General features: G+C 42.9%; 1 protein-coding gene across 1 annotated transcript in view; it reads right to left on the minus strand.

Annotated features, from left to right (window-relative positions):
• The window catches only part of Fam3c (FAM3 metabolism regulating signaling molecule C), a 50,816-nt gene that overhangs the window by 20,577 nt on the left and 4,462 nt on the right, over window positions 1-25,777 (minus strand). The window contains exons 2-5 of the mRNA XM_041675693.1: window positions 17,992-18,045; window positions 13,111-13,215; window positions 5,646-5,675; window positions 4,586-4,709 (exon numbers count right to left, since the gene is read on the minus strand). Coding sequence (XP_041531627.1) covers window positions 4,586-4,709; window positions 5,646-5,675; window positions 13,111-13,215; window positions 17,992-18,004 — 272 coding nt within the window. The 5' untranslated portion in view covers window positions 18,005-18,045. The remainder of the gene's footprint in view (window positions 1-4,585; window positions 4,710-5,645; window positions 5,676-13,110; window positions 13,216-17,991; window positions 18,046-25,777) is intronic.

Below are 25,777 nucleotides of genomic sequence, written 5' to 3' on the forward strand. Positions count from 1 at the left end.
TCTTGGAACCTTCTCAAAAATTGACCACATACTCAGTAACAAAGCTAACTTACACAGTTACAAAAAAATTATTAGTAACCACTTGTGTCTTATAGGATCACCATGGATTACAGTTAGAATTCAACAACAATGCTACCCCTAGAAAGCCTATGAACTCATGGAAATTGGACAGTCAACTACTGAACCACACCTGGATCAAGGAAGAAATAAAGAAAGAAATTAAAGTCTTTCTTTGAATTCAATGAAAATAAAGACTCAACATACTCAAACCTATGGGACACTATGAAAGCAGTGCTAAGAGGAAAGTTCATAGCACTAAGAAAACGGAGAAAGCACACATTGGAGACTTAACAGCCCACCTGAAAGCTCTAGAAAAAAAAGAAGCAGATTTACCTAGGAGGAGTAGAAGACTGGAAATAATGAAACTAAGGGCTGAAATCAACAAAATAGAAACACAGAAAACAATCCAAAGAATCAATGAAACAAAAAGCTGGTTCTTGGAGAAAATCAACAAGATTGATAAACCCCTATACAAACTAATCAAACGGTGGAGAGAGAATACACAAATTAACAAGATCAGAAATGAAAAGGGAAACATAACCACAGACACAAAGGAAATTCAGAAAATCATTAGATCTTACTACAAAAGCCTCTATGCCACAAAATTGGAAAATGTTAAAGAAATGGACACCTTTTTAGATAAATACCATATACCAAAATTAGACCAGGACCAGATGCACAATCTAAATAGACCTGTTAGTCGCGAAGAATTAGAAGTTGTTATAAAAAAAAACCTCCCTACCAAAAACAGCCCAGGTCCAGATGGTTTCAATGCAGAATTCTACCAGAACTTCCAGGAAGACCTAATACCTATACTCCTTAATGTATTTCACAATATAGAAACAGAAAAGTCATTGCCAAATTCCTTTTATGAAGCTACAGTTACCCTGATACTAAAACCACACAAAGACTCAACCAAGAAAGAGAATTACAGGCCAATCTCACTCATGAACATCGATGCGAAAATCCTCAATAAAATACTGGCAAACCGAATCCAAGAACACATCAGAAAAATTATCCATTATGATCAAGTAGGCTTCATCCCAGAGATGCAGGGCTGGTTCAACATACGAAAATCTATCAATGTAATCCATTATAAAAATAAGCTGAAAGAAAAAAGCCATATGATCATTTCATTAGATTCTGAAAAAGCATTTGACGAAATTCAACATCCCTTTATGATAAAGGTCTTAGAAAGATTAGGGATACAAGGGTTATACCTAACTATAATAAAAGCCATTTATAGCAAGCCGACAGCTAACATCAAATTAAATGGAGAGAAACTCAAAGCCATCCCACTAAAATCAGGAACACGACAAGGCTGTCCACTCTCTCCATACCTTTTCAATATAGTGCTTGAAGTTCTAGCAATAGCAATAAGACAACATAAGGGAATCACAGGGATTCGAATTGGAAAGGGAGAAGTTAAACTTTCATTATTTGCAGATGATATGATAGTGTACATAAGCGACCCCAAAAACTCCAGCAAAGAACTCCTGATAAACACTTTTAGTAGCGTGGCAGGATACAAGATCAATTCCAAAAAATCAGTTGCCCTCCTATACACAAAGGATAAGGAAGCAGAGAGGGAAATCAGAGAAGCTTCACCTTTCATGATAGCCAAAATAGCATAAAATATCTTGGGGTAACTCTAACCAAGGATGTGAATGATCTATTTGACAAGAATTTTAAGTCCTTGAAGAAAGAAATTGAGGAGGATACCAGAAAATGGAAGGATCTCCCTTGCTCTTGGATTGGGAGGATCAACATAGGAAAAATGGCAATTCTACCAAGGACAATTTATAGATTCAATGCAATTCCCATTAAAATCCCATCAAAATTCTTCACAGATCTTGAGAGGACATTAATCAACTTTATATGGAAAAACAAAAAACCCAGGATAGCCAAAACAATCTTATACAATTAAGGAATTTCTGGAGGCATTACCATCCCTGACTTCAAACTCTATTACAGAGCCTCAGTATTGAAAACAGCTTCGTATTGGCATAAAAACAGAGAAGTCGATCAATGGAATAGAGTAGAAGACCCAGATTTTATCCCACAAACCTATGAACACCTCATTTTTGATAAAGGAGCTAAAAGTATTCAATGGAAGAAAGAAAGCATCTTCAACAAATGGTGCTGGCAGAACTGGTTGTCGACCTGTAGAAGAATGAAAATAGATCCATATCTATAGCCATGCACAAAATTCAAGTCCAAATGGATTAAAGACCTCAATATCAGGCTGAACACACTGAACCTGATAGAAGAGAAAGTGGGAAATACTCTACAACATATGGGCACAGGAGACCACTTCCTACACATAGCCCCAGCAGCACAGACATTAAGGACAATATTGAATAAATGGAACCTCCTGAAACTGAGAAGTTTCTGTAAAGCAAAGGACACTGTCACCAAGACAAAAAGGCAACCCACTGACTGGGAGAAGATATTCACCAACCCTGCAACAGACAAAGGTCTGATCTCCAAAATATATAAAGAACTCAAGAAACTAGACTTTAAAATGCTAATTAACCCAATTAAAAAATGGGGTACTGAACTGAACAGAGAATTCTCAACAGAAGAAATTCAAATGGCCAAAAGACACTTAAGGTCATGCTCATCCTCCTTGGTGATCAGGGAAATGCAAATTAAAACAACTTTGAGATACCATCTTACACCTGTCAGAATGGCTAAAATCAAAAACACCAATGATAGCCTTTGCTGGAGAGGTTGTGGAGGAAGGGGCACACTCATCCATTGCTGGTGGGAATGCAAACTTGTGCAACCACTTTGCAAATCAGTGTGGCGATTTCTCAGGAAATTCAGGATCAACCTACCCCAAGATCCAGTAATACCTCTCTTGGGAATATACCCAAGAGATGCCCTATCTTATGACAAAAGCATTTGTTCAACTATGTTCATAGCAGCATTATTTGTAATAGCCAGAACCTGGAAACAACCTAGATGCCCTTCAATGGAAGAATGGATGAAGACAGTGTGGAATATATACATATTAGAGTACTACTCAGCGGTAAAAAACAATGACTTCGAGAATTTTGCATGCAAATGGATGGAAATAGAAAACACTATCTTGAGTGAGGTATCCCAGTCCCAAAAAGATGAACATGGGATGTACTCACTCATAATTGGTTTCGAGCCATAAATAAAGGACATTGAGCATATAATTTGTGATCCTAGAGAAGCTAAATAAGAAGGTGAACCCAAAGAAAAACGTATAGTCATCCGCCTGGATATGGGAAGTAGACAAGATTCCAGGGCAAAACCTGGGAACTTAGAGATGAGTTGGGATGGGGGTAAGGGTGAATGGGGTGAGAAACGTTAGAAGGGGAGAATGGGGGGGAGCTTGGGGGAATGGGATGGTTGGGATAAAGGAAGAGTGGACACGGTAGCAGAGAAATATATATCCTAATTAAGGGAGCCATCTTAGGGTTGGCAAGAGACTGGACTCTAGAGGTGCTCGCAGGTGTCCTGGGAGATGTCCCCGGCTAGTACCTTGAACAACTGAGGTGAGGGAACCTGAAATGACCCTATCCTATAGCCATACTGATGAATATCTTGCATATCACTTTAGAACCCTCATCTGGCGATGGATCGAGATAGAGACAGAGACCCAAATTGGAGCACCGGACTGAGCTCTTAAGATCCAAATGAGGAGCAGAAGGAGGGAGAACATGAGCAAGGAAGTCAGGACCGCAAGGGGTGCACCCACCCACTGTGACAGTGGAACTGATCTATTGGGAGCTCACCAAGGCCAGCAGGACTGGGACTGAATAAGCATGGGATGAAACCGGACTCTCTGAACATGGCAGACAATGAAGGCTGATGAGAAGCCAAGGACAATGGCACTAGGCTTTGATCCTAATACATGAACTGGCTTTGTGGGAGCCTAGCCTGTTTGGATGCTCACCCTCCTGGACCTGGATAAAAGTGGGAGGACCATGAACTTCCTACAGGGCAGGGAATCTGGACTGCTCTTCATTCTGGAGAGGAAGGGGGAATGGAGTGGGGGGTGGAGTGGGGGGAGGGGCGATGTGTGCGAGGAGGGGGAGGGAAATGGGAAAACTGTTTTTTTTTTTGCAACAACTAAAATAAAATAATAAAAAAAGGAAACTAGGGCATACATGGCTTTAAACAAACAAACAAACAAACAAAACAAAACAAAAAACCCCAAAACAACAACAATAACAACAAAAAAACCAAAGAAACCAAAATAAGAGCCCCCAGGAGCCAGTGAGGACTTGAAATACTCCAACTATGTATGAAGAAATTTTTTAAAAATAAATTTAAATAAATCAAATTTTTTTCTTAGTATTTAAAAATCAAAATGAAACAGCCACATTTATCCTTACACAAAACCAAATAAAAAGCAGGTTTCTTGGTCACTCTCTTAATTCACTGGGGGGAGGGGGAGTTCTACAATAATAAAAGCATTTCAGAAGTGCAACTCCGCCAGCTGTCACTCAATACAAGCCCTTCGCGTCCTGAGCCATCCAATACTCACACATTGTCTTCCAGGCAGATCTTGGGCCCCACAACATTGGCTGCTCCGCTGGCCATTTTAAAAGCAAAATGCTTCTCAGGGCATGCTTTTGAGATTCCGCATTTGTACCTGGGAGGCTTTGTTGCTTCAGGGAGAACAGAAATAGATTTGAGATTCCTTTAGAAATGGGACTAATAGGATTTCATAATCAGTTTGTTTCAGATTGCTAATAATACACAGAAATATATATTTTATATCACTATGGTATACTTAGTTAAGGGCTAGAGGGACAACTTGGCAATTAGGAGCACGGGCTGCTTTTCCACAGGACCCAGGTTCAATTCCCAGTGTCCACACGGTAATTATAGTTCCAAGGGATCACATACCCTTTCCTAGGCTCCTTGAGCACAACACATGTAATGTACATATGTACATGCAAAGCATCATACATATGAAAAATAATATAACAAGAGCAATACACATATTTAAAAATAAATACCCAATTTTTAAATCTCGAAAACTATCCCCCCACTAAGGGTATCAAAAAACCAAGCAAGGAAGAAAGGCAGGCAAGCCCCCTGAAATAAAAAGACACAAGGACGCAATTCAGACCCTCCTGGGGAATGAGCCAACTACTGAGAGAAATGGATTGTGCCATACGATCTTGCTGAGCAAGGCAGATCTTATTTAATTATCCTCCAAGTTATCTTTAAATTTCTGGGTGCCTGGGGCTTTTTAATTGCTCCTTTGCTTGTCTAGTACTTCAAAATCAGGATCAGTGAAAGCTCGGCCCTCCCACCCATCTAGGTCCAAGCTGCAGCTGGCTCTCCTCTTCAGTCTCGCGGGCTGTGCTCACAGCACAGGGCTACAACCCAACACAGAGTAAACACCCACTGGCAATGAAGATCCTATGATACAAGGCTATCCAATTAAATGACAGCTGTATAGTTTTAAAACTCAACTCATTGAGGGTTTGTTCACACAAACTGCCTGCATTGCTTGAAATAAGCCCCTCCTTACAGGGCATATACTGCGGTACTAAATAGAGAGCACTCATAAACCACCAAGCTGAGGGACTTACGGCGAGTGGCTGGGTCCAGCACAGATCGAGCTAAGAAGAGAAACAATTAACATCATTAGAAAACACAGGCTCATTGGAAGCTATCTACTTCAAACATAGTAAAGCTTCTACTAAGTCAAGGAAATGCATGTTCGGATGACTGCCAATACCAATACCACTTCAGAGAAGCAGTACCTTTCTGTTAATTCATTATGGACAAGTGTGTGTTGAAACCATGACGAGTAATGCTTTATTATGGAAAGATCATTTTAAACGTTGGGAGTTCTTTTGGAGGGGGTGAGACAGGTTTCTCTGTGTAGTCCTTGCTGTCCTGGAACTCATGCTGTAGACCAGGCTGGCCTTGAACTCACAGAGATCCACCTGCCTCTGCCTCCTGAGTACTCGTATTAAAGGTGTGCACCACCTGGTTCATTTTATAGTTTATATTTTGCTTAATTATTTACTACAAACTTAAATCCTACTCAGAAAGTTAGTCTAAAAATATACCTTTAAAAGACTGAGTGGATGGAGGGTGGGGTGGGGGAAGGGTGGGGCAGGAGGAGGGGAGTGGGAACAGGGAGGGACAGCTATGTAAAATGATAAAAGATTATATTTAAAAAAACTTAATAAAAAAGAAGAAAAAAGACTATTAACTGTGTTAGTGACCAATACCGTAACTAAATGCTGCTTGGCAGAGCTAGGCTGGGTACCCACACAGTCCTAGAGAATGTGTACAAATCTATCTTGGGGTTTGGTGAAGATTTGGGAGACCAAGAAGAAGGGGAGGGTGAATGCTGGGGAAATCTGAGTTTCTCCACAACAGAAGTGTGGAGTATATACTAAGAAGGGCCTAATGAAAAATCAGTGCTGTTCCTGAGAGTTTCTTGTTTCATTAGTTCAAGGAAGGGAAAAGGTCAACTCCTAACACCCACACTGGGTCTCAACTGTCCTCCTTCCCAATTACACTCTGTGCTCTGTAAATGCACCAGTGTCCAAGGGATTTGAACACAGACCATCAAAGTGCCATTGACAGCTGGTCTCTGATTTGACTAATAAGCACACAGTGTGATGGCTGCTGGCCAGCTGGCTAACTATAAATAGTCGCTTAGTTTGTACTTCTCTACGATTTCTGATAACTATGAATTTCCTGTAACCCCACTATTCAAATTATGGAACAGAAAGTCGAAGCTGAAAGAGAATATCTAGATGGTTAAAGAGAAGGGACCAAGCCAGTAGCTTCAGGACTCAGTAGAACACTTAGGAGAACATTCTGCACCGCTACTCACACAGCTGTAATATAGGGAAAGAGAGAAGCATGGAATATAGCCAAAAGAGCCTTCCCCATCTCTAGACCTTAAGGACACAGGTGATTCCCATGCAGAGAGATTTGAACAAGCAAATAGCAAAACAGAAAAGGGGAGGGGAGGAGGAGCATAGATTCAGGCGCTGGGTTTTCCTTGGCTCATTTGTTCCATTTCCTTATATAATTACAGAGATTTGATCCAATGCTTTCACTCTTTTTTAATGGGGAAACTAAACTGCAGGGCAGCATCATGAAGAATAGAAATTCTCAACTTCAGACTGTCTTTAAAAAGTAAACCTTTATTCCCAGCACTTGGGAGGCAGAGGCAGGTGGATCTCTGTTAGTTCAAGGCCAGCCTGGTCTACAGAGCTAGTTCCATGACAGCCAGGGCTGTCACACACAGAAACCCTGTCGCAAAAAATAAAACAAACAAACAAAAATGTTCTAAAAGGCAAAGAGACGAGATAGCAAAGTGGGAGGGGACTTGATACCAAGCTGGGCAGTAGCGCAGAATCTGATGGTATAAGGAGAGAACTGACTTTCACAGGTTGTCACAGGCGCACCTACTCTCATATACAGGTAGATAAGCACACACACACACACAGAGAGAAATGCAATTAAGAAAAAAAATTAGTCAGGCAATGGTGGTACAAACCCTGGTCAACAGAGTGAGTTCCAAGACAGTCAGTCAGGGCTACACTGAGAAACCCGGTCTCAAAAACAAGAGCATAAACAATCAAAAAAAAAAAACACCTAAATTAATTAATCAATAATTAAAGAAAAAGAAAAGAGTATATCCATCCGCCTACATCATTAGAAAGGAACACTGTGGAAATCAGGAATTTAGTCTCCCTGACCAGTGCTAGGCTGATCAGGTGACGGCTTACCTGATCTGAGGTAAGGACAGGGGGAGACAGTGGGATCTGGACAGGGCTGGCACAGCACCTCTCATTCCTATGAGCCGGCTGTGCCAAGCATGCCTGGGTGGTCTCTGCCATGGTCATCATGTCTCACAGAGATAAGGACAGTGAGGACAGAGCGCTTCACTGCTGCGTATGTGTTCGGTCATAAGTGTAATTGGTGGAGGTAGATTTTAGTTTATTTTTAATTTTTCAAGCCATTTGTTATGTATATATGTGTGTGTGTGTGTGTGTGTGTGTGTGTATATATATATATATGTATATATATATACACACATGCCAAGAGACGCGTGTGCAGACCTCAGAGAACAACTTAGAGGAGCCAGTTCTCTCCTTTCACCATGTGGATCAGGGATTGAACTGAAGTAGTCAGGCTTGACGGTGAGCGTATTTACTTGTGGAGCCATCTGACCAGTCCACAGTTGGCTTTGAAAACCATCTCATGTAGCATCCGGGCCATTGTACCACTTCCAAAGATGACTATATAAGTAAAAAGCACCAACCACACCCAGAGCAGAACAGAAAGCCAGGTTAGGGACCTTTGAGAATCTGACCAGAGAGGCTCAAGCCTGAGTCTATCTACAAAGACCCTGCTGATGTCATTGAGGATTTAAAAAAAAAAAGCCAGTTTTGTGGGAAGTAAATAAGAGAGGTGTTCACGGGACTTTCTAAAACAGACAGATACAGAGCTTTTAAGGAAACAACACAGACAGGGCTTAGGCTGGATGCAAAGGCAGGAATCAGGACGCTGGCTTAGCTCTGTAAATACACCTACATTCGCTCACACGAAGAAGTGATCAAAACACTTTCTCTGCACTCAAGACCTTTGTAACTATGTAAAGAGGTGTGTGTCTGTGTGTATGTGGACACCAGTGATGGGTTCTAACCACCATGTCTTAAGATACTTGGTGAAGATATAAGAGGAACAATATGGAGGCCAGCTAGAAATAAGACCTGGGAGTAAGACAGAAACTGGACTATGAGTGAACAGATAAGAACATCCAGGAAAGAAAGAATCCGAGGACATCAACATTCAAGTACTGACCAAGACAAGAAACTTAGGAGCCTGGATTGATGGACAGAGAGGCAAAGGCTATAAAATGATAAAAATCAGGGCTGGAGAGTTGACTCAGAGGTAAGAGCAGTTGTGATTGTTGCAGAGGATTTGGGTTTAATCCCCAGCACCACAAGGAGGCTCACCACCTCTGAGGGCAGCAAACACACATGTGGTGACCGAAGGACATGCAGGCTAACCACAAATATATGCAAAATACTAAAAAATGAATATTTTTTTTAAAAAATTTAAAGACCAAATGAGTTTGTTAAATTTCAGATGTCAAACCTGTACTTGCTATTTAACTAAAAACAATTTCATCGAAATCAGTTTGCTAGTCACCAGGCTTTCGGGTGAATATACCTCCATGGAACTAGTGTTAGTTGTTGAGTTGCTTGAAAGCCAAGAAACTCCTGGGAGGCACTTTATACAAAGGAAGGTTATTGTTATCCAGTACCCACCAAAACTGAAAGACAGCCCCTAGGCCTATAATTCTGAGAATGTGAGAGGCAAGCAGAGGAACAATTCTTCATTAATACAGGGTACGGCCAAAGTATCAGCAGAAGCACTAACTGGAAACACAACATCCCCCTCCCCACTGCAGGCTTTACTTCTGACTCTACTTGATAACCCCAATCTTTAATATCTTTCAGATAATACATCAAGGAATGGATACAAACCTGTCTGATTCATCAGACTTCAATGACGAATTGATGTCCTTTAGTTAAGTCAGACTGGAGAATTTAGAACTACTTTATACCAGCTTTTAATAATCTATGCATATACTATTCACCAATGGCTTAAATATCCAAGTGTAAAAATCAACAAGCCCGCAACATTCACTGCAGCAATATCTGCAGAGATGATCTGGACTGTGTTCAGTCCTGCACTAGCTGAATGTCCCTGCTGAAAACTAATACCGCATTAAACCACAGCCAGGAGCACGGCTGGCAAAGTGGACGCAAGTCTCCATCCTGCCCTGTCCATGACAGGTCCCAGTTCCCAAGATGTTACTCATGGGTGGAAGCAAGACAGGTATCTAGGGTCTCTGGTTGGTACTTCTTACAGAGTATGACTCTATAATTCCTTCGAGATTAAGTCTTGTTTAAAAAAAGAGGGTCTCTGTGTGTTTGGGGTGGGGTGTGCTGGGTTGGGGACTGAAATCTGGATGTGCCAAGCATCTAGCATTCTACCACTGGGCTACATCCCCATGCTAATATATTGCTTAGGGGTTTAGACTGTTTTAGTTGTTCCTCTTTGCCTTTTGTCTTTTAAATTTTATCTTTTTCTTTTAAATTATAACCTATCTTGGTAATTTAAATTATTAACTGTGGGCAAATTTTTCATTCTCCCTGTCTAGAAATGTCTGTTTTTTCTAAAACAATATAAAAATATAAAACAATATATATATAGTTTTATATTTAATGTTATATTTATATTTATATATAACAGTATATATATATAAAACAATATAAAAAGCCTGAGTCAACGAGCCAGGTTATCCCAATATTCAGGAGGCAGGGGCAAGCAGATATCTGAGATATCTGGTCTATAAAGTGAGTTTCAGGGCAGCCACGGTTACACAAAGGAACTTTTGTCTCGAAAAACAAACAAAAAAGCCTGAGTCAAAATGACCTGTCCAAGGAGCGGGTTTCTGATTCTTGTGTCTTCTTTGGACTGTTTCCTTTCTCTTGGTTTGCATCGTCAAACTTGGATGAGATGGATTTTGTTTTATCTTATTATCTTATACTTTATCAAGTTTGGCTATTATCTCTTAGACATTAGTTCTTTCCTAATGAGAGAAAGAAAAAGGTAGATCTGGTGGGAGGGGAGATAGAGAGGAACTGGGAGGAGCAGAGGGAGGGGAAAGTGTAGTCAGGATATATTGTGTGAGAAAAGAATATTTTCAACACACAGAGGGGGAAAAGGATCTGCTCAAGCTATTAAGTTATCACAAAGGGAAGTTAAAAAAAACTGACTTCTGAATGAACTGTAGTTAACCATACAGGTAATTAGAGACCAGGTCCCTGAAACCAACCTCTATGGATTCAACCTGATGACCTTTGCCAATTTAAATTGGATGCTAAATAAATGGTTAAGAGAACTAACATATTCTAACAAAAAATATAAAACAAGCCTGTGTTAATATTTTCACCAGTTCAATCTAGACCAGAATCCAACAAATAATATTTTATAAATGAAAACAAACACCTGTCCTAAACAGTGCCTAAACCAAGTAGGTAAAATACATGCAACATGGAACAGCAGAACGGAAATCAGGAGTCCAATGTTCCACTTAAAGTACTCGACAAGGACTCATCCTGATGGGAAAGGCAGCCTCTCATACCATATCCCAGACACTAACTTTGAAGAGTATTCAGACACGAAAGGTTGAGTGCTGTTGTGTAGGTGAATCTCGGGTTCAGAGAGAGCAGAAGTAAATTCAGTGTTCTGAGTTCCTCCTCAGGAAAACTCACTAACTCAAAGCCCTCAGTTTGTTTAATTCTGCCAACCAGAACAAGATGTTGCTTCTAGGATTCAGTCTCTTTTCAGGCTTTAGTCTGCAGCCAGAGTTCACCCTGTGTGAGCACAAGAACCCAGAAAACACAACCAGCTTCTTGAGCTTCCCACGACAGTGGATGGTCTCCAGGAGAGATCCGATATCAATTTTATACAGTGTGAGATAAATATAATCAGTTCCATTTCAATATATGAACCTTAGGTTCTATTTTTCACCCTCCTAATAATATACTTAAGGTCACGGATGTGGGTCAGTGCTACAGTACTTGCCTGGCACTTCACAAAACCTGGGCTTGACTACCAGTGCCTCAAAAGGGAAAGAAACTATAGGGTGAGCATTGTGGCGGTGCACACCTGTAATCCTTCCACTTGGGGACTAGGGTGAGGCAAGAGGATCACAAGTTGGCAGACAACAAGGCTGCACAGTGAATTCTGAAATAGCCTACCATGCCAGAGGAAAACCCTGGTACACTTTCAGAATAGAAACATCTGAAAATCAGTAAGACAGAGAAGTATCTAAAATAAGCATTAAATATAACTGGTTCCACTTTATTAACTGAAGGGTTGTGTTTAAAACTGAGTTGGGAGTGTAGCACAACACTTGTCTAGCATGTGCAGGGCACTGAGATGGATCCCTAGCACTGAAAACCATATTTGAGTTAACGTACCTTATACAGGTACATTTACAACATAAAAACACCATATAATGGGCCAAAATGAAAATCCCAGAGAAAAGAAAAAGAACGTTAAGGACCAACATGTACAACATATTTCTCTGACTCTTATAAAGTAGATGTGAGTCCATTTTCTAGCAGCTAACTCAAAGGCAGAAACAATCCAAACACTCCAGTGTGGTGTTTTCCAGAAGGAGCTCTTAAGAGTCGTGATTGATGCTTCTCATTGCCGGGTAGCAGAGTCACTAAAGATGCTCAAAATGTCAGACAGAGAACCGACTGTTTCATACCAGCTTTATCCTTAAACCCGCTATATTTTTTAGAATATTGTAATGAGTGACATTTGTTCACATAATAATTCTTTCTCTACATGGACAAAGCAGCAGTGAATTCATGCTAAGAACTTACACATGTTAAGAATCTGGGCCTGGGGAGACGGCTCCCAGGGGAAGAGCACTGGCCGCCCTTTCTGACTACCCAGGTTCCACTCGCAGCACACACACACAAACTCACAACTGCCTGCAAACTCAAGTTCCAGGGAATCCGATGCCCTCTTCTGGCCTCTGAGGGCACCAAGCATGTACAGGACACATGTCCCACCCTCTTTAAAGCTAGGAGAACATCACGGAAGAGGGCACAGAAAGAATTTAGGGGGCCGGGGCTGACAAGTGCTGTTTCCCAGACATAACATGGCTGTGGCTCTCAAGGAATCCATCAGCTGTGATTACCAGCACAAAACCATGCCTGTCAACACTCCATCATGGATGGGGAGGAGTCTGCAAGATAATACTCCTCCCTGAGCACCCACTGGAATTTAACTGCTACAGTAGAAGGGAGAGCCATTTTCTTCAGCGGTGTAGGTGCCCATGCTCCAGTAAACAGCCCTAAACTCACGCCCATGTGAGTAAGCCTGAACTGAATGAGTTGAAAAACACAAAGACGTGAAACTACAAGGGACGTGTGGAGGCAATGGGAGCAGTAGGGGGAGGGTACATGGGGAGGGGGTGAAACTTACCAAATAGATTTCCTAAGCTTGCATCCATTTTAATTTCAAATACTTGAGAAATAACATAAAATGTCAATAGAAATACTGCCACAGCCACCACCAACTTTGCAGCTCCTAGAAAAAAGGCAGAAGTAACTCAGCATGGTTTTATAAGACAACAGAATTCCTGCTACACAAACACTACGCTTCTACAAAATCATTAAGACGAATACAGTCCTGTTTTATAATCTCTAGATCTTAATGTTACTGGATTTATAATGACTGTATGATACCCACAATCACAGGACTCTCAGACACAAGCCAAGGCGACTGGCGGGGAGGAGGTTTACCTTGCACCAGCTGCTGGCTGACCACAGGTGTCCTGGGGAGTGGAGCACCACCAGCATACCTAGAAGACTAGGAGCTCCTAGTCCTCTCCAGATCCCCTCTGGGTGTTGGGAGCTGTGAAGCCCCCAGGTCCTGAATTCCTGGTAAACAACGTGTTCTGCTTGCAGCTGCTCTGAGCACAAGACGCTCAGGAGTTCCTGATGGCAGGAAGAGTGGTTTCTGGTGGATTTGGCTGGGGCGTGGCTATCAGTTAAGGATCCCTATATAAGCTGCCCCTGGACACAATAAAGGGGGCATTTCTGTTTCAAGGATGGCCCAGGTCTCTGTCTGTGTGTCTTTGTGTGTTTAAATCTCCAGGCTCTTGCCCATTTCACGAACTGTACATTGGTGCATAGACAGGCGTGGTGTGCTGCATCTGGAGATGACACAAAACACTAAACTTGGAGATAGATGCCAAGGCCAGGACACCCAGGAAATAAGGAGCGGGCGTGAAATACAGCACGCTTACTAACCTATCACCAACCCATCACCTGGAGCTCTCTGACCCCAAGGGGAACTGCAAACACTACCTAGTTTAAGGCAGGACTTTGCCCCTGGAGGACAGCTGACATAGTGACCGACTATGTGGTAAGCACATCCCTCCACTTTAGACTTTGTTTCTTTACGATGCTATCAGGGCCACATCTGCTTAGGATGAATCATCTCTGACTCCTTTTCTCCCAGGTACTCAGTCTAAGAAACATACCACAAAGGGCAAGGTAAGACAGGAAGGGAACAATGGCAGAACCACAGTTTCCCTCTCCATCTCTGGATTTCACAGCCATGACGTGCTTCTTAACAGTACTAGTAATTCACATCTACACAAGCGTAATAGTCCAGGTTGAATCTCTCCTGATATGAAACAGATAGAATCAGCAAACATCTAACCTTAAAGAGAGAAAAAAAAAATCCCAGAAATAAGTAACGCTTGATGATTACAGATTCACCAGTGGTTGCACGAGAACCAGAACTCAAGTCTGCACCCCAAAACCTAGTGACCTGTGCAGTATATCATTCTAAATGACACACTCTTCAGGGGAAAGGGGCAATGCCAAGCTCAATATAGTAGGTAAGGAAGAATTAAAAAGAAAATCCTCTAATCTCATAGACCCCAAGGAATAGTCTATATCCTCAGAGGGGAGGGCCAGGAAGAAACGGAAGATGGGAAGATGCTTGCAAAGCCCGGGGAGGCTGAAAGGCTGCCACACCCAGAGCCTCCTCAGCACTAGAGATTCTCTCTATTCATAGCTACACGTAAGGTAACAAGAAAAATCTCTGCATCTTCCTTCCAATCTGGCTGTGAATCTGGAACTGCTCTAAAAAACAAAGCCCTAAGGAATTCTATTAGTACAAGAACCAAGTGGCAATGAGGACAGCCAGCTAATCTCTTCTCGCCTCCGTTGCCTCACTCCTTCCGTCCAAAGGTGGCTTCCTGTTCCTTACAGCAACTACTAGCTAGCTACCTACAATCTTAGCATAGAAGAGCAAAAGCTCCCTCTCCCAGGAGCGTCCCATAGAAAGCATGTTCTCAATACATATATGTTCAACAGATGAATGACAGCAGGGGGCACACAGTGTTCTCGTCGTGTAAGACTGAGCCAGGAGGCTTGAAGGTGACAAGCCGCAAGCTAGTCTCTGTTTTCCAGCAGTCATGGGCATGTATAAGAGGGGATGCGCCCTCGCTGCCCTCTAAAACAGAGAAATGAAACTTGCCTTGTTCTTGCATATAGGGTCTTATCAGCGGTGGTAGCGGGGGGATGAGGGGGTCTTTTCTTTCATAAGATTTGCATAAATTGTGTATTTTATTTTGCCTGTGTATGCATATGGAAGTGTATGCCTGGTGCCCATGGAAGTCAGAAGACAGGGTCACATCCCCTGAACTAGTTACAGACAGTTGTGAGTCACTGTGTGGGTACTGGGAACTGAACCTCCTCGGTCCTCTGCAGAAAGAACATAGATACGTGCTCAAACCCTCTGGTCCATCTCTCTAGCCCCAGCACCGTCTTAAACCAGGACCTGTTCATTTACACTGGAATGGAACAAGGAAGAAACAGACACGCCAAGAAACAGAAGTTAGCAGCAGACACATGTAGTCTCTACAGTGGGAAGAGCGCAGGAGCCTGCTACAGAATACGGTCTCTAGGGTTGGTCCCAAAGTCCAATGCCAGCCTTGGAGGAGATCACCATATCGCACCAATGCCAGCCTTGGAGGAGATCACCATATCGCACCAATGCCAGCCTTGGAGGAGATCACCATATCGCACCAATGCCAGCCTTGGAGGGGATCACCATATAGCACCAATGCCAGCCTTGGAGATCACCATATAGCACCAATGCCAGCCTTGGAGGGGATCACCATATCGCACCAACGCCAGCCTTGGAGGGGATCACCATATCGCACCAACGCCAGCCTTGGAGGAGATCACCATATCGCACCAACGCCAGCCTTGGAGGGGATCACCATATCGCACCAATGCCAGCCTTGGAGGGGATCACCATATCGCACCAATGCCAGCCTTGGAGGGGATCACCATATCGCACCAATGCCAGCCTTGGAGGGGATCACCATATCGCACCAATGCCAGCCTTGGAGGGGATCACCGTATCGCACCAATGCCAGCCATGGAGGGGATCACCATATCGCACCAATGCCAGCCTTGGAGGAGATCACCGTATCGCACCAATGCCAGCCTTGGAGGGGATCACCATATCGCACCAATGCCAGCCTTGGAGGGGATCACCGTATCGCACCAATGCCAGCCTTGGAGGGGATCACCGTATCGCACCAATGCCAGCCTTGGAGGAGATCACCATATCGCACCAATGCCAACCTTGGAGGGGATCACCGTATCGCACCAATGCCAGCCTTGGAGGGGATCACCGTATCGCACCAATGCCAGCCTTGGAGAGATCACCGTATCGCACCAATGCCAGCCTTGGAGGAGATCACCATATCGCACCACAACACCCATTCCTGGCATGGTGTGTCATTCCTCTTCCTTCAGTCACTGACAGCACTGCTTTGAGTTTGTTCCTACGTTTATAAACTAAAGATCATAGGCTACGTGAGCAACCAGATACTATTCATTTAGAAGATATTAATTAGTTCAAAGCTGTGAACTAATAATAACTAATCTTCCTTATTTGCCCATTAAAGGCAGCCCCCTCTCCAAGATATATGCCAAGAAAGGGCAAACATAAAAGCTAGATGGCAAAGTTAATTTTCCTGAAAATGAATTTAGAATTATGTGCAAAACAAGAACTTGCTTTGGTTAGCACACTTAAACAGCGCATTTAAAAATCCTCAGGGGACCACAGTTATACATCGTCCTGTTGACCCCAAGAGCATCCAGAAACGAAAAGCAAAGCCAACGAGAGTTCCACGTTTTAAAAACAAGCAAGCTCTTGGTTTCTGGAATCTTCTTCCCACACAAGTGTCACTTCACAGCAAAGAGAATTCGATTTTTCAAATTTCTACGAAAGCATTCCCAGCAAGCATTGGTTAATCTGGTTTCAGTAATCTCGGTGTTTGATCAGCTCTGTTAGAGTCTATACAACTGTACGGAAACTAAGAAGAGGGATTTTTGTCCCTTTGCTTCGGCCTCTGGCATCTCTGAGAGGTGACTCTATGAAAAAAAAATACTTCTAAGAAAATGGCAATTAAAAATAAGACTAATTATCACGATTTTGGAGGAGCAACCTGTTCACGCGCATTTAGTGGAATTCCTCAGAGCAATGTGCCTTTAGGGGTGGGGAAGCTATGGCTGGAGGCCGTATAGCAGAAACACATGTATTTTCACTTTCAGGTCCAGAAAGGGGAACTGACGTTTATGGGTCCACCCCCTAAAGACACTTATCAATGCTGACATTAGTACTACGGCCATCTAGTAAGGCCTTTCAATGTCTATAACACGCTACTTCAGACTGCCGTTCGTGTTCTGGATTTATACGTAGACTAAGAATTCAAAGCCAAACCACACTTTAGTAAATTCTCCACGTATGTCACACTTGACTGCACACCGGAAAGAGTTCTATTTTAGAATTTCTTTTTTCTTGATCCCCAGAACTTAGCAAGGAAAAGTAAGTCTCTTTACATTTTAAAAACCATTCTCTGAGTATTTTATATGTACTGTTAGACAAATAAGCTTACCACACAAAAATAAACATTAATATTTGGAATAATTTCAGTAAGAAGTTCATCTACAAAAATCCATGTAATGCATACGTGAGATTTGTTGACTATGTAGAACAAGAAAGGCTAAGCATGATTTAATTTACTTTAGCCTGGTACTTAACTTTCACAGACATTACATAGCGGCACCTGCATATAATCTCTGAGGCAGGAAGACAGCTTGAACCAGCTTAGACTGGGAAGCAAGACCCACCACAAAAGGGGGATTGGGGAGAGGAGGATGAAGAAGAATCAATGAATTATGAACCCCCTCCTTTAGTCATTATTGAGCAAACAAGTTATAAAATAAATTATAAAATGAAAAATTAGTTTCACTGGATTAAATGTCTTACCTGCTATCCTCATTTTTGCTTATCCAGCCTAGGGCACGTCTCAGAAATAAGGTCCTAATATCAAAAGAAAAAGACAAACACCATGAATTATACAATGAATATTTCTCTTTAGATTATTTGAGAATGTATACATGAAGCCAATTAAGTAAATACCATGATATGTCTAAGTATTTATTCTATGAATACCAAGGATTAATGAAAAAAACTCTTTAATACTGGCCACTCCTTCCACTGGCCATTAAAAAAAGATAGCTAAAAAGAGCTGCCTCGCTTGCGCCTCCCATGGGCCGTGTCCTTTGCTCCCGTGTACCCGTGTCTACACATGATAACTATTATGCTCGGAGATGACACATCCTTCGGGAGCTTACTACATTTAGATTCAAACACTGGTTAGCATATCACTTCACACTGAAGTTTCCACTTCACACAAAAGGGGGGCAGGGAGCCCTTTGGCTTCTCAAGAGAACTCTGTCCGACAGGTCATAAATCTTTGGCTTGCCAGGGGAACTGAACTCTGCATTCACAACACACACATGCCCTTCCTTCCCCTTTCATATGCCCAAAGAATCCCACTCCTATCTGAGTGTGGCCTAGGAAAGCGTCTTTGAAAATGTGATAAGCAGTTGGGAACCAGACACCTGCTGTTCTCCTTCGGCTTCTGTTGCAGGGGGAGACTCACACCTGCATTACAGTCGCCAGCCCTTCTGCTTCTGAAATCATCACAGGCCGCAGCTCATCGCAGCAACTACATTTGTGAATTTACAATGGTTCTCCATTAAAATATCGTAGGGGATTAACATTTAGGAAAATTTCTATATTAAAATCCCATCAAAGTGCCTCGGTCATTAACACATCTTTAATTGATTTCCTTAATTAACTCTCTTGCATCTTTAATGATGCAAAAGTGTAAATCCGAAGAGCAGGAGTATGGGAAGAGATTTGAGGGCAAAGTATGGCATGTGTTTATGATGTGCTAATTCTAAACCTAGCCTGGCTGTTTAGAGAGCATTTGGGGACTTATTACAATCTGGGGCAGTGGAAGAAACAGCTCGTGAAGACTTCAGGCAGTCAAGAAGGGACAGGTTCAGAGGCCATGAACACAACACTGAAGGAATAAAAAGGCCTCAGGCTAAAAGCTCAGAATGCTAATCTACGCACTTAGGAAGAGGTTAGAGATACAAACAAAAAATAGAACTCCCCAAAACCAGAATATTAGTAACAGAATATTCTTGAACATGTAAATATTCAAGATAGGATACTTAATAAATTCAACACTCCAAAAGTGTAAGGCTAGATCAAAAGAGGTCTCAGCATTTTAGATGGACAGAGACGCTAAATGAAAGGTGCAGTGTCACCTGAAGGTCAAAGCAGGGAGGGCCACACTGCCCCCTGGCCGAAGGAGCAGAGGCCTAAAGAAAAGGGGATCCTAAAGCAGGAACTAGGAGGGGCCAACCCCACTTATCTGGCTGGTCCTCATTTCAACACTTCCTTTGGCCCAACTACAGGGCTTTGTCCAATTTAATAAAATTTTGTTACTCAAAATTGGTCTGCTATGTGAATATGGAGAACCTGTCTAGAATTCATTAAAACAAGAACCAACAGTAATGAAAGCGCAGATCAAATGACTTTCCCATTTCTTCCCAGAGAAAACAGGCCAGAAAAACAGTTATCAAGAAGGGCTGTCTTTCCGTTATCTTCCCACCAGCTCTCCAGCTGCCCAGGCTATTGGGGTGGCCTTACAAGGGAGGAAGAGGGGTTTGTCTATTGTCCTGAGAAGAGCAGGGACGCTCACAAAGAAAGCCTGTTCCATTTCTCCTCCTGCACACTGACGTACTCAGGTATAACAGTTTGTGGACAAATACCATGTCAATCAAATTGGCTTTTGCAAATTGATCTGGGAATCGAGGCTCTCTGCTGCAAACTAGCCACTTCAGAGATCTGACAGCTTGTCAAACTGACTTAAGTTTGAGTGTTGGAAACCCCACTACCACACCTCAAGACTAAAATGATGCAAGAAAACATGCATTCAAATAAATAAAGTAGTAAAATACTAAAAATAAAATTAATCCAGCCAAAAGAAAATATGAGATTGAAATGAAGTTTATGCCCTGGCAATGCTGAAGCAAACATGGGCGGCCCGTATATGGCGGTTCTGTTGAACTTGTCTGTATTGGGTTTCACGGTCTAAGTTGATGAGGACCACTGACCAGGTCTCTTCCTCAAGGGGGCGCCAGATCTCATTACAGATGGTTGTGAGCCACCATGTGATTGCTGGGGATTGAACTCAGGACCTTTGGAAGAGCCAGCAGTGCCCTTAACCACTGAGCCATCACAAAACAGAGAATCACTATTTACTTTAATGCAATGTTAAGTCAGTGCTGGCCAAATCACAATTTTAACCAAAACCAACTAAATTCAGATGGTTCCAATATTTAAGTCGGCTGGGGCTTTTCTTTTGTAACTTCATTCTTCTATTGTATGTATGTATGTTCTGTATATATGTACATGCATGGCCCACAGAGTTCAGAAGACAGTGTCTGATCCCCTGGAACAGGAGTTACAGAAGACTGTGAGCCACCTGTGGTTGCTGGTGTGTGAACCCAGTTCCTCTGTAAGAACAAGTACTCTTAACCCCTGAGCTACCTTTCGAGCCCCTGGGGAGCAGGAGCTTCTCAAGAGACTTAAGCTACAAAAGACTTGTCTGTGATGGGGAATTTCATGTGCCAACCTGACAGGGCCACAAGCTGCCTGTAAGTAAGCACCATTTCGGGTGTGCTGGAAGGACCTTCCTGGATGGTTAGCAATCAAATCTAGAACGAGGGAAGCAAAGTGCCTTCCTCAGTGGGAATCCTATCCAGACACGACAACCCAGGTGCTGATAAGTATCTCCTTGTACCTGTGAGCGTCCATAGTTCCTGACCCCAAATCCATCCCATTAGGCAGGGAGTAAGAACTATCTAGTAATCTGTTGGCCTAGATAGCTTCTCCCTTGCAAAAGATAGAAACCTAATCTACCTTTCTGTGTTGATGTAGCTAGCCACAAATAACTTTTCTGTGCAGCTTTGTCTGTTAGGTTAGAAGGTCCTCCTCAGGCCTGAGGATGCTGCAGAGGCCAAGATGAATGGGGGTGGGGGGAACCCCATACAGTCTACGGGCACTAGTTCATTTCCTTTTTGTCCAACCACATTTCCACACAGCTGTACACGCTTCAGTCATGACTATGTAATGAATTCTCAGGACAGGGCCCAGAAGGCTTCCACAAGGCCCAGTGCTGAGGCTCCCGGGGAATGGTACACCAAAAGATGGCCGGGACTGCCCCTGCTTCCCACACCACAGCCTCTCCATCTGTTCACCAGCGTAGATTCTAACAGCCTAATAGTTTCTAATGCCGTGAACATTTCGTATAAACCACTCAGATTACTAGAGCCTCGGGGAGGGGTTGTAGGGGTCCCAGTTTATAACTGGTCCAGCAGACCCGAATATAAAATAGCAGCCGGGACTTGTAATTGGCATCTCAAGTGGGGAGGTAGTCTAGAGACTAAGCCCTCAACCCAGGAGACCTGACACTGTCTCCAAGTAGATGGGAGGCCACCCACCTGGAAACTGATGCCAAACTCACTTGTTTTCTGGCTGGCAGGAACTCCCATCACCCTCCAAGGACACATCTTTTGCATTTATCCTGGTATCTGAGTAGAAGAAGAAACACTGCCTTTTCTAATAGGGAGACAATGCTCTCTGCCTGTCTTTAGGCTGGGAGAACGGTGCACAAGGGTGCAAAACCTGGATCTCTCAGCCTCTGGAAAGGTGTGAGTCCATTTCTTCCAATAAATTGCAACATACATACAATAAATAATATAGCTCCAGAAATGTAGATAGCTTATTACACACAATACATACATTTCTTTTTATCCACATACACACATACATATATTTGCATATGTACCTATCTATCACCTATACATCAGTTAATTTTTCAGGCAAACTTGGACTGATGATCAGGAGGTGAAAAACCAAGTTTTCACCCTCTGAGCATTTACTGCACAAGAGAAAAATGGATTGGTACTGAGAGCAGAAGGAGCTACATCTAGAGGACTCACTAGGGTAAGCTGTTCTGCCAACTACACACAGAAGCGCACTGTTAAACACACTGTTAAAGACAGCGGCCCAGTATTCGGGAGGCAGAGGCAAGCAGATCTCTGTTCTTCACAGTGAGTCCCAGGACAGTTAGAGCTAAATAGTGAGATCCTGTCTCAAAAAGAAAGACAGAGAAAAAGGGAAAAAAATGGAAACACACACACACACTGCAATACCATACAGCACTATACATGTGACTACTGCCAGGCAAAAGCCCAGAAACTTTCCTTCTATGTAAAAGGACCAGACAGAACCAGACCGAAAATATGCTTTGGCTTCAAAGGCCACAATTTCTATCCCAACTCTATACCCATAGCTGGATGAGATGAAGATGGATGGTCCAACTGCATTGTGGCTTTGGGTTTTTACTGTTGTTCTTGAGTTAGGGTCTTACCAGATAGACCAGGCTGGCCTAAAACTTACTACGTAGACCAGGCTGACCTCGAATTAAAGAGATCTGCCTGGCTCTGCCTCCCAAGTGCATCACCAGGTCTGACGCAACTGTGCTTTAATAAAACTTTATGGACAACGAAATATTAAAATTTTATTTTTCAACCTACTCTGAAAAGTGGTCCTGGCCGGAAGACCACACAGGACTACGCATCTGATTAGCTGAGCCTCAATAAAGAGTAATACATTTTTTTTATTAGAGAAAAATAAAACAGAAGACTGAAAAACTTCCATAATAGTACCTAAATAGTGGAACATTTTTTTTTTGCTAGATTATTTGGAGAGTAATCCAAATATAATCTGCTTCTGCAAATCATCTTAGAAGAGAGGCCTGTTGCGGAAAAGTGTTGACCAAATTCTGTGCCCGACCAGACATTTCATCAGCATGGACCCATGAGAAGCAGAACAAATCCCTTCAAATGGAAACACCGTTACTTCCTATAGCAGGAGCTATATGCAACAAAGGCAACGGTGAGCCCGGACTTGGTCCCATTTCAAAACCCACTGCTGGAGACAGAAAGACATGGACAGAAGTGGTTACCCAATTCTGTTTCCCTGATGATACGATCATGCTCACAGGAAGGAGGTGACAGCGCTCACTCTTCTTACGTGAGTATTGATGTGGGATCATTTTGGCGACAAGCTTTTAAAAAGAGTGGGTACCTTTGTGCCTGATGCTTGACCAGTTTTTATAATTTCGCTCTTAAATACATTTCCTAGTCTGGGGAGATGGTTCAGTGGCTAAAGCACTTGCTGCAGAGTCATGAGGAGAGGGGCCTGGATCCCCGGAACCCACGGAGTCCCAGATGGATCTTTGCCAGGCCAGACACATGTCTGAAACGAACAAACTAAAGAAGGCAGGGAAGAAGACTGTGCTCATTAGAGAGAAATATCAACATTCAAAAGGTCAGGATGAGCCAAGGGTGGTGGTGCACACATCTAAACTTAGTACCTGAGAGGCAGAGAAAGGCAGATCTCTCAATTCAAGTGCAGTCTGGCCTGCAAAGTGAGTTCCTGGACAGCCAGGGCTACACAGAAACCCTGTGTTCCCGCCCCCCCCCCCAAAAAAAAACCAAAAAAAAGTTTTTAAAATTCAGTACGAGGACTAGGGCTCATGAGCAGCGTCAGCAGTGCCTGTCCACCATGTACTGAACCCTGGGTCTGATCCCCAAGCACCACAAAAACTAGGTACCGTGATGAGTGCCTACAACCTCAGCATTCAGGAGGTGGAGATGCTGTGGTGGTTTGAGCAAGAAGGGCCCCCACAGGCTCTAAGATCTGAATGTTCAGTCGTCAGGGAGAGGCACTTAAGAAGGACTAACAGGCCTTGGAGGAAGTGTCACTGGGGTAGGTTTTGAGGTTTCAAAAGTCCACCAAGCCCCCAGACACACACACACTTTCTTTGTCTCTCTCTCTCTCTCTCTCTCTCTCTCTCTCTCTCTCTCTCTCTCGGTCTGAGGATCAGGATGTAGCTCTTGGCTCCAATGCCACGTGAGCTGTCTCGCTCCACTATGATGATAACGAACTATACTTCCGAAGCTGCAAGCAAGCCCCCAATTAAATGCTTTCTTTTCTAAGAGTTGCCTTGGTCACAGTGTCTCCTCACAGCAATGGGACAATGAGTAAGACTGATGTGAAGTTCAAATTTCAAGATCACCCCTTGCTACAAAATGAACTGAGGGCCAGCGGGGCTACTTGAAACCCTGTTCAAACAAAAACAGCAGAACAAGGGTAAGGATTTAGTTCAGTGGTTCACCAAAAGGCCTCCTGCACTACAAAACAAGAGCAGACAATAACTCAGTATGCAGCCTAAGCTGTTATTGCTGTGCTACTGTGAACTTAATAGATCTTAACATCAAATGACTAAAGATGTCAACACTGAGTGCTTAACAGAAATATTAACTTGAAAAATGACTTAATATTGGCAGGATACTTTGGTACTGAATCCTACCAGGCACGTGTTTTTAAAAAATAATCTACTACAGAGTGAGCTTTCAAAACACCAAGTACGGTGCACACACCTGTAAATCCTTGCACTTAGGAGGGAAAGGAAAGGGAGCAAAGAGTCCAAAGTCGTCCTTGCTCAGACAGGGTGCTCAGAACAGAATGAGCTGTACAGGACTCTATCCCCAAACACAAAACAAAGCCCTATAAAAGGAACAAGAAAGCTATGGGAAGGGAAAAACCATTCATGGTTTCCTAACAATGAAAAAGTCTTCCACGTTTTTAGGGAAACAAACTGATGCGGGAGGTCCTTCTGTATATGTGCTGCTTGTATTGGTTGATGAATAAAGCTGTTTCAGCCAATGGCTTAGCAGAGTAAAGCCAGATGGAAGTCCAAACAAAGATGCAGAGAGAGCACAGGTGGAGCTGAGGAGATGCCATGTAGTACCCGAAAGAGTAACATGCGGTACCGGTAAGCTGCAACTCCGTGGCAATAGACAGATTAACAGAAATGGGTAACTTAATAGTTAGAGTTACCCAGTAAGAAGACATTGGCCAATTAACTGTGACTGATAATAAGCCTCTGGGTGGTTATTTCATAAACGGCTGCAGGAACTAGCGGGCGGGACCTAGGGATGGAGAGAAACCGGTCCAGTGGGAGCAGGCAAGACAGAGAAAAGCCTTCTGTCTACAACAAACTAATCTTGTATTCTGAGTAGAGGAGGGAAAAAAAATCAAGCAAAACAACATTTAAAAAAAAAAGTTTTACTTCTGCTAAGTGGTACTCCAAATGGAAGACTACAAAGCCATAGACCAAGAACTTTTAAATAATGAGTCAGCAGACTTAATCTCTTCAGAATGTTGTTCTAATGAAAAACTCTGGGAAGAATGGGATGCAGATGTTCTATGCCTAGCTGCTCTTTTTTGTTTGTCTGTGACAGAATTTAAACACCTCACTCCCCCTGCTCAGTCTCCAGTCTCCAGAATGCTGGGATCACTAGCCTGGGCCACCTCCCAGTCTCTGAATTTTCAGGTATCTGAATCAACATCCCACGGTTTTCTTGCTTGTCTTCAGTAGCACAAAGTGGAAATTCATTTGAAGCAGGCTTAACATATAAATGCGGGAAAGTGAAAACCCAAGTCCAGAGTGTTCTTACTTACCACGGACTGTTAGCCAATGCAACGTGGAGATGAGACAAAACAGGATTGTACTCGGGAGACTTCACTATCTACCACACCCACATAAACTGTCCTTAAA

Source organism: Microtus oregoni, unplaced genomic scaffold, assembly GCF_018167655.1.
Source record: "Microtus oregoni isolate MIOR12 unplaced genomic scaffold, Mior012 000026F_ref0000081, whole genome shotgun sequence".
Taxonomy (NCBI): domain Eukaryota; kingdom Metazoa; phylum Chordata; class Mammalia; order Rodentia; family Cricetidae; genus Microtus; species Microtus oregoni.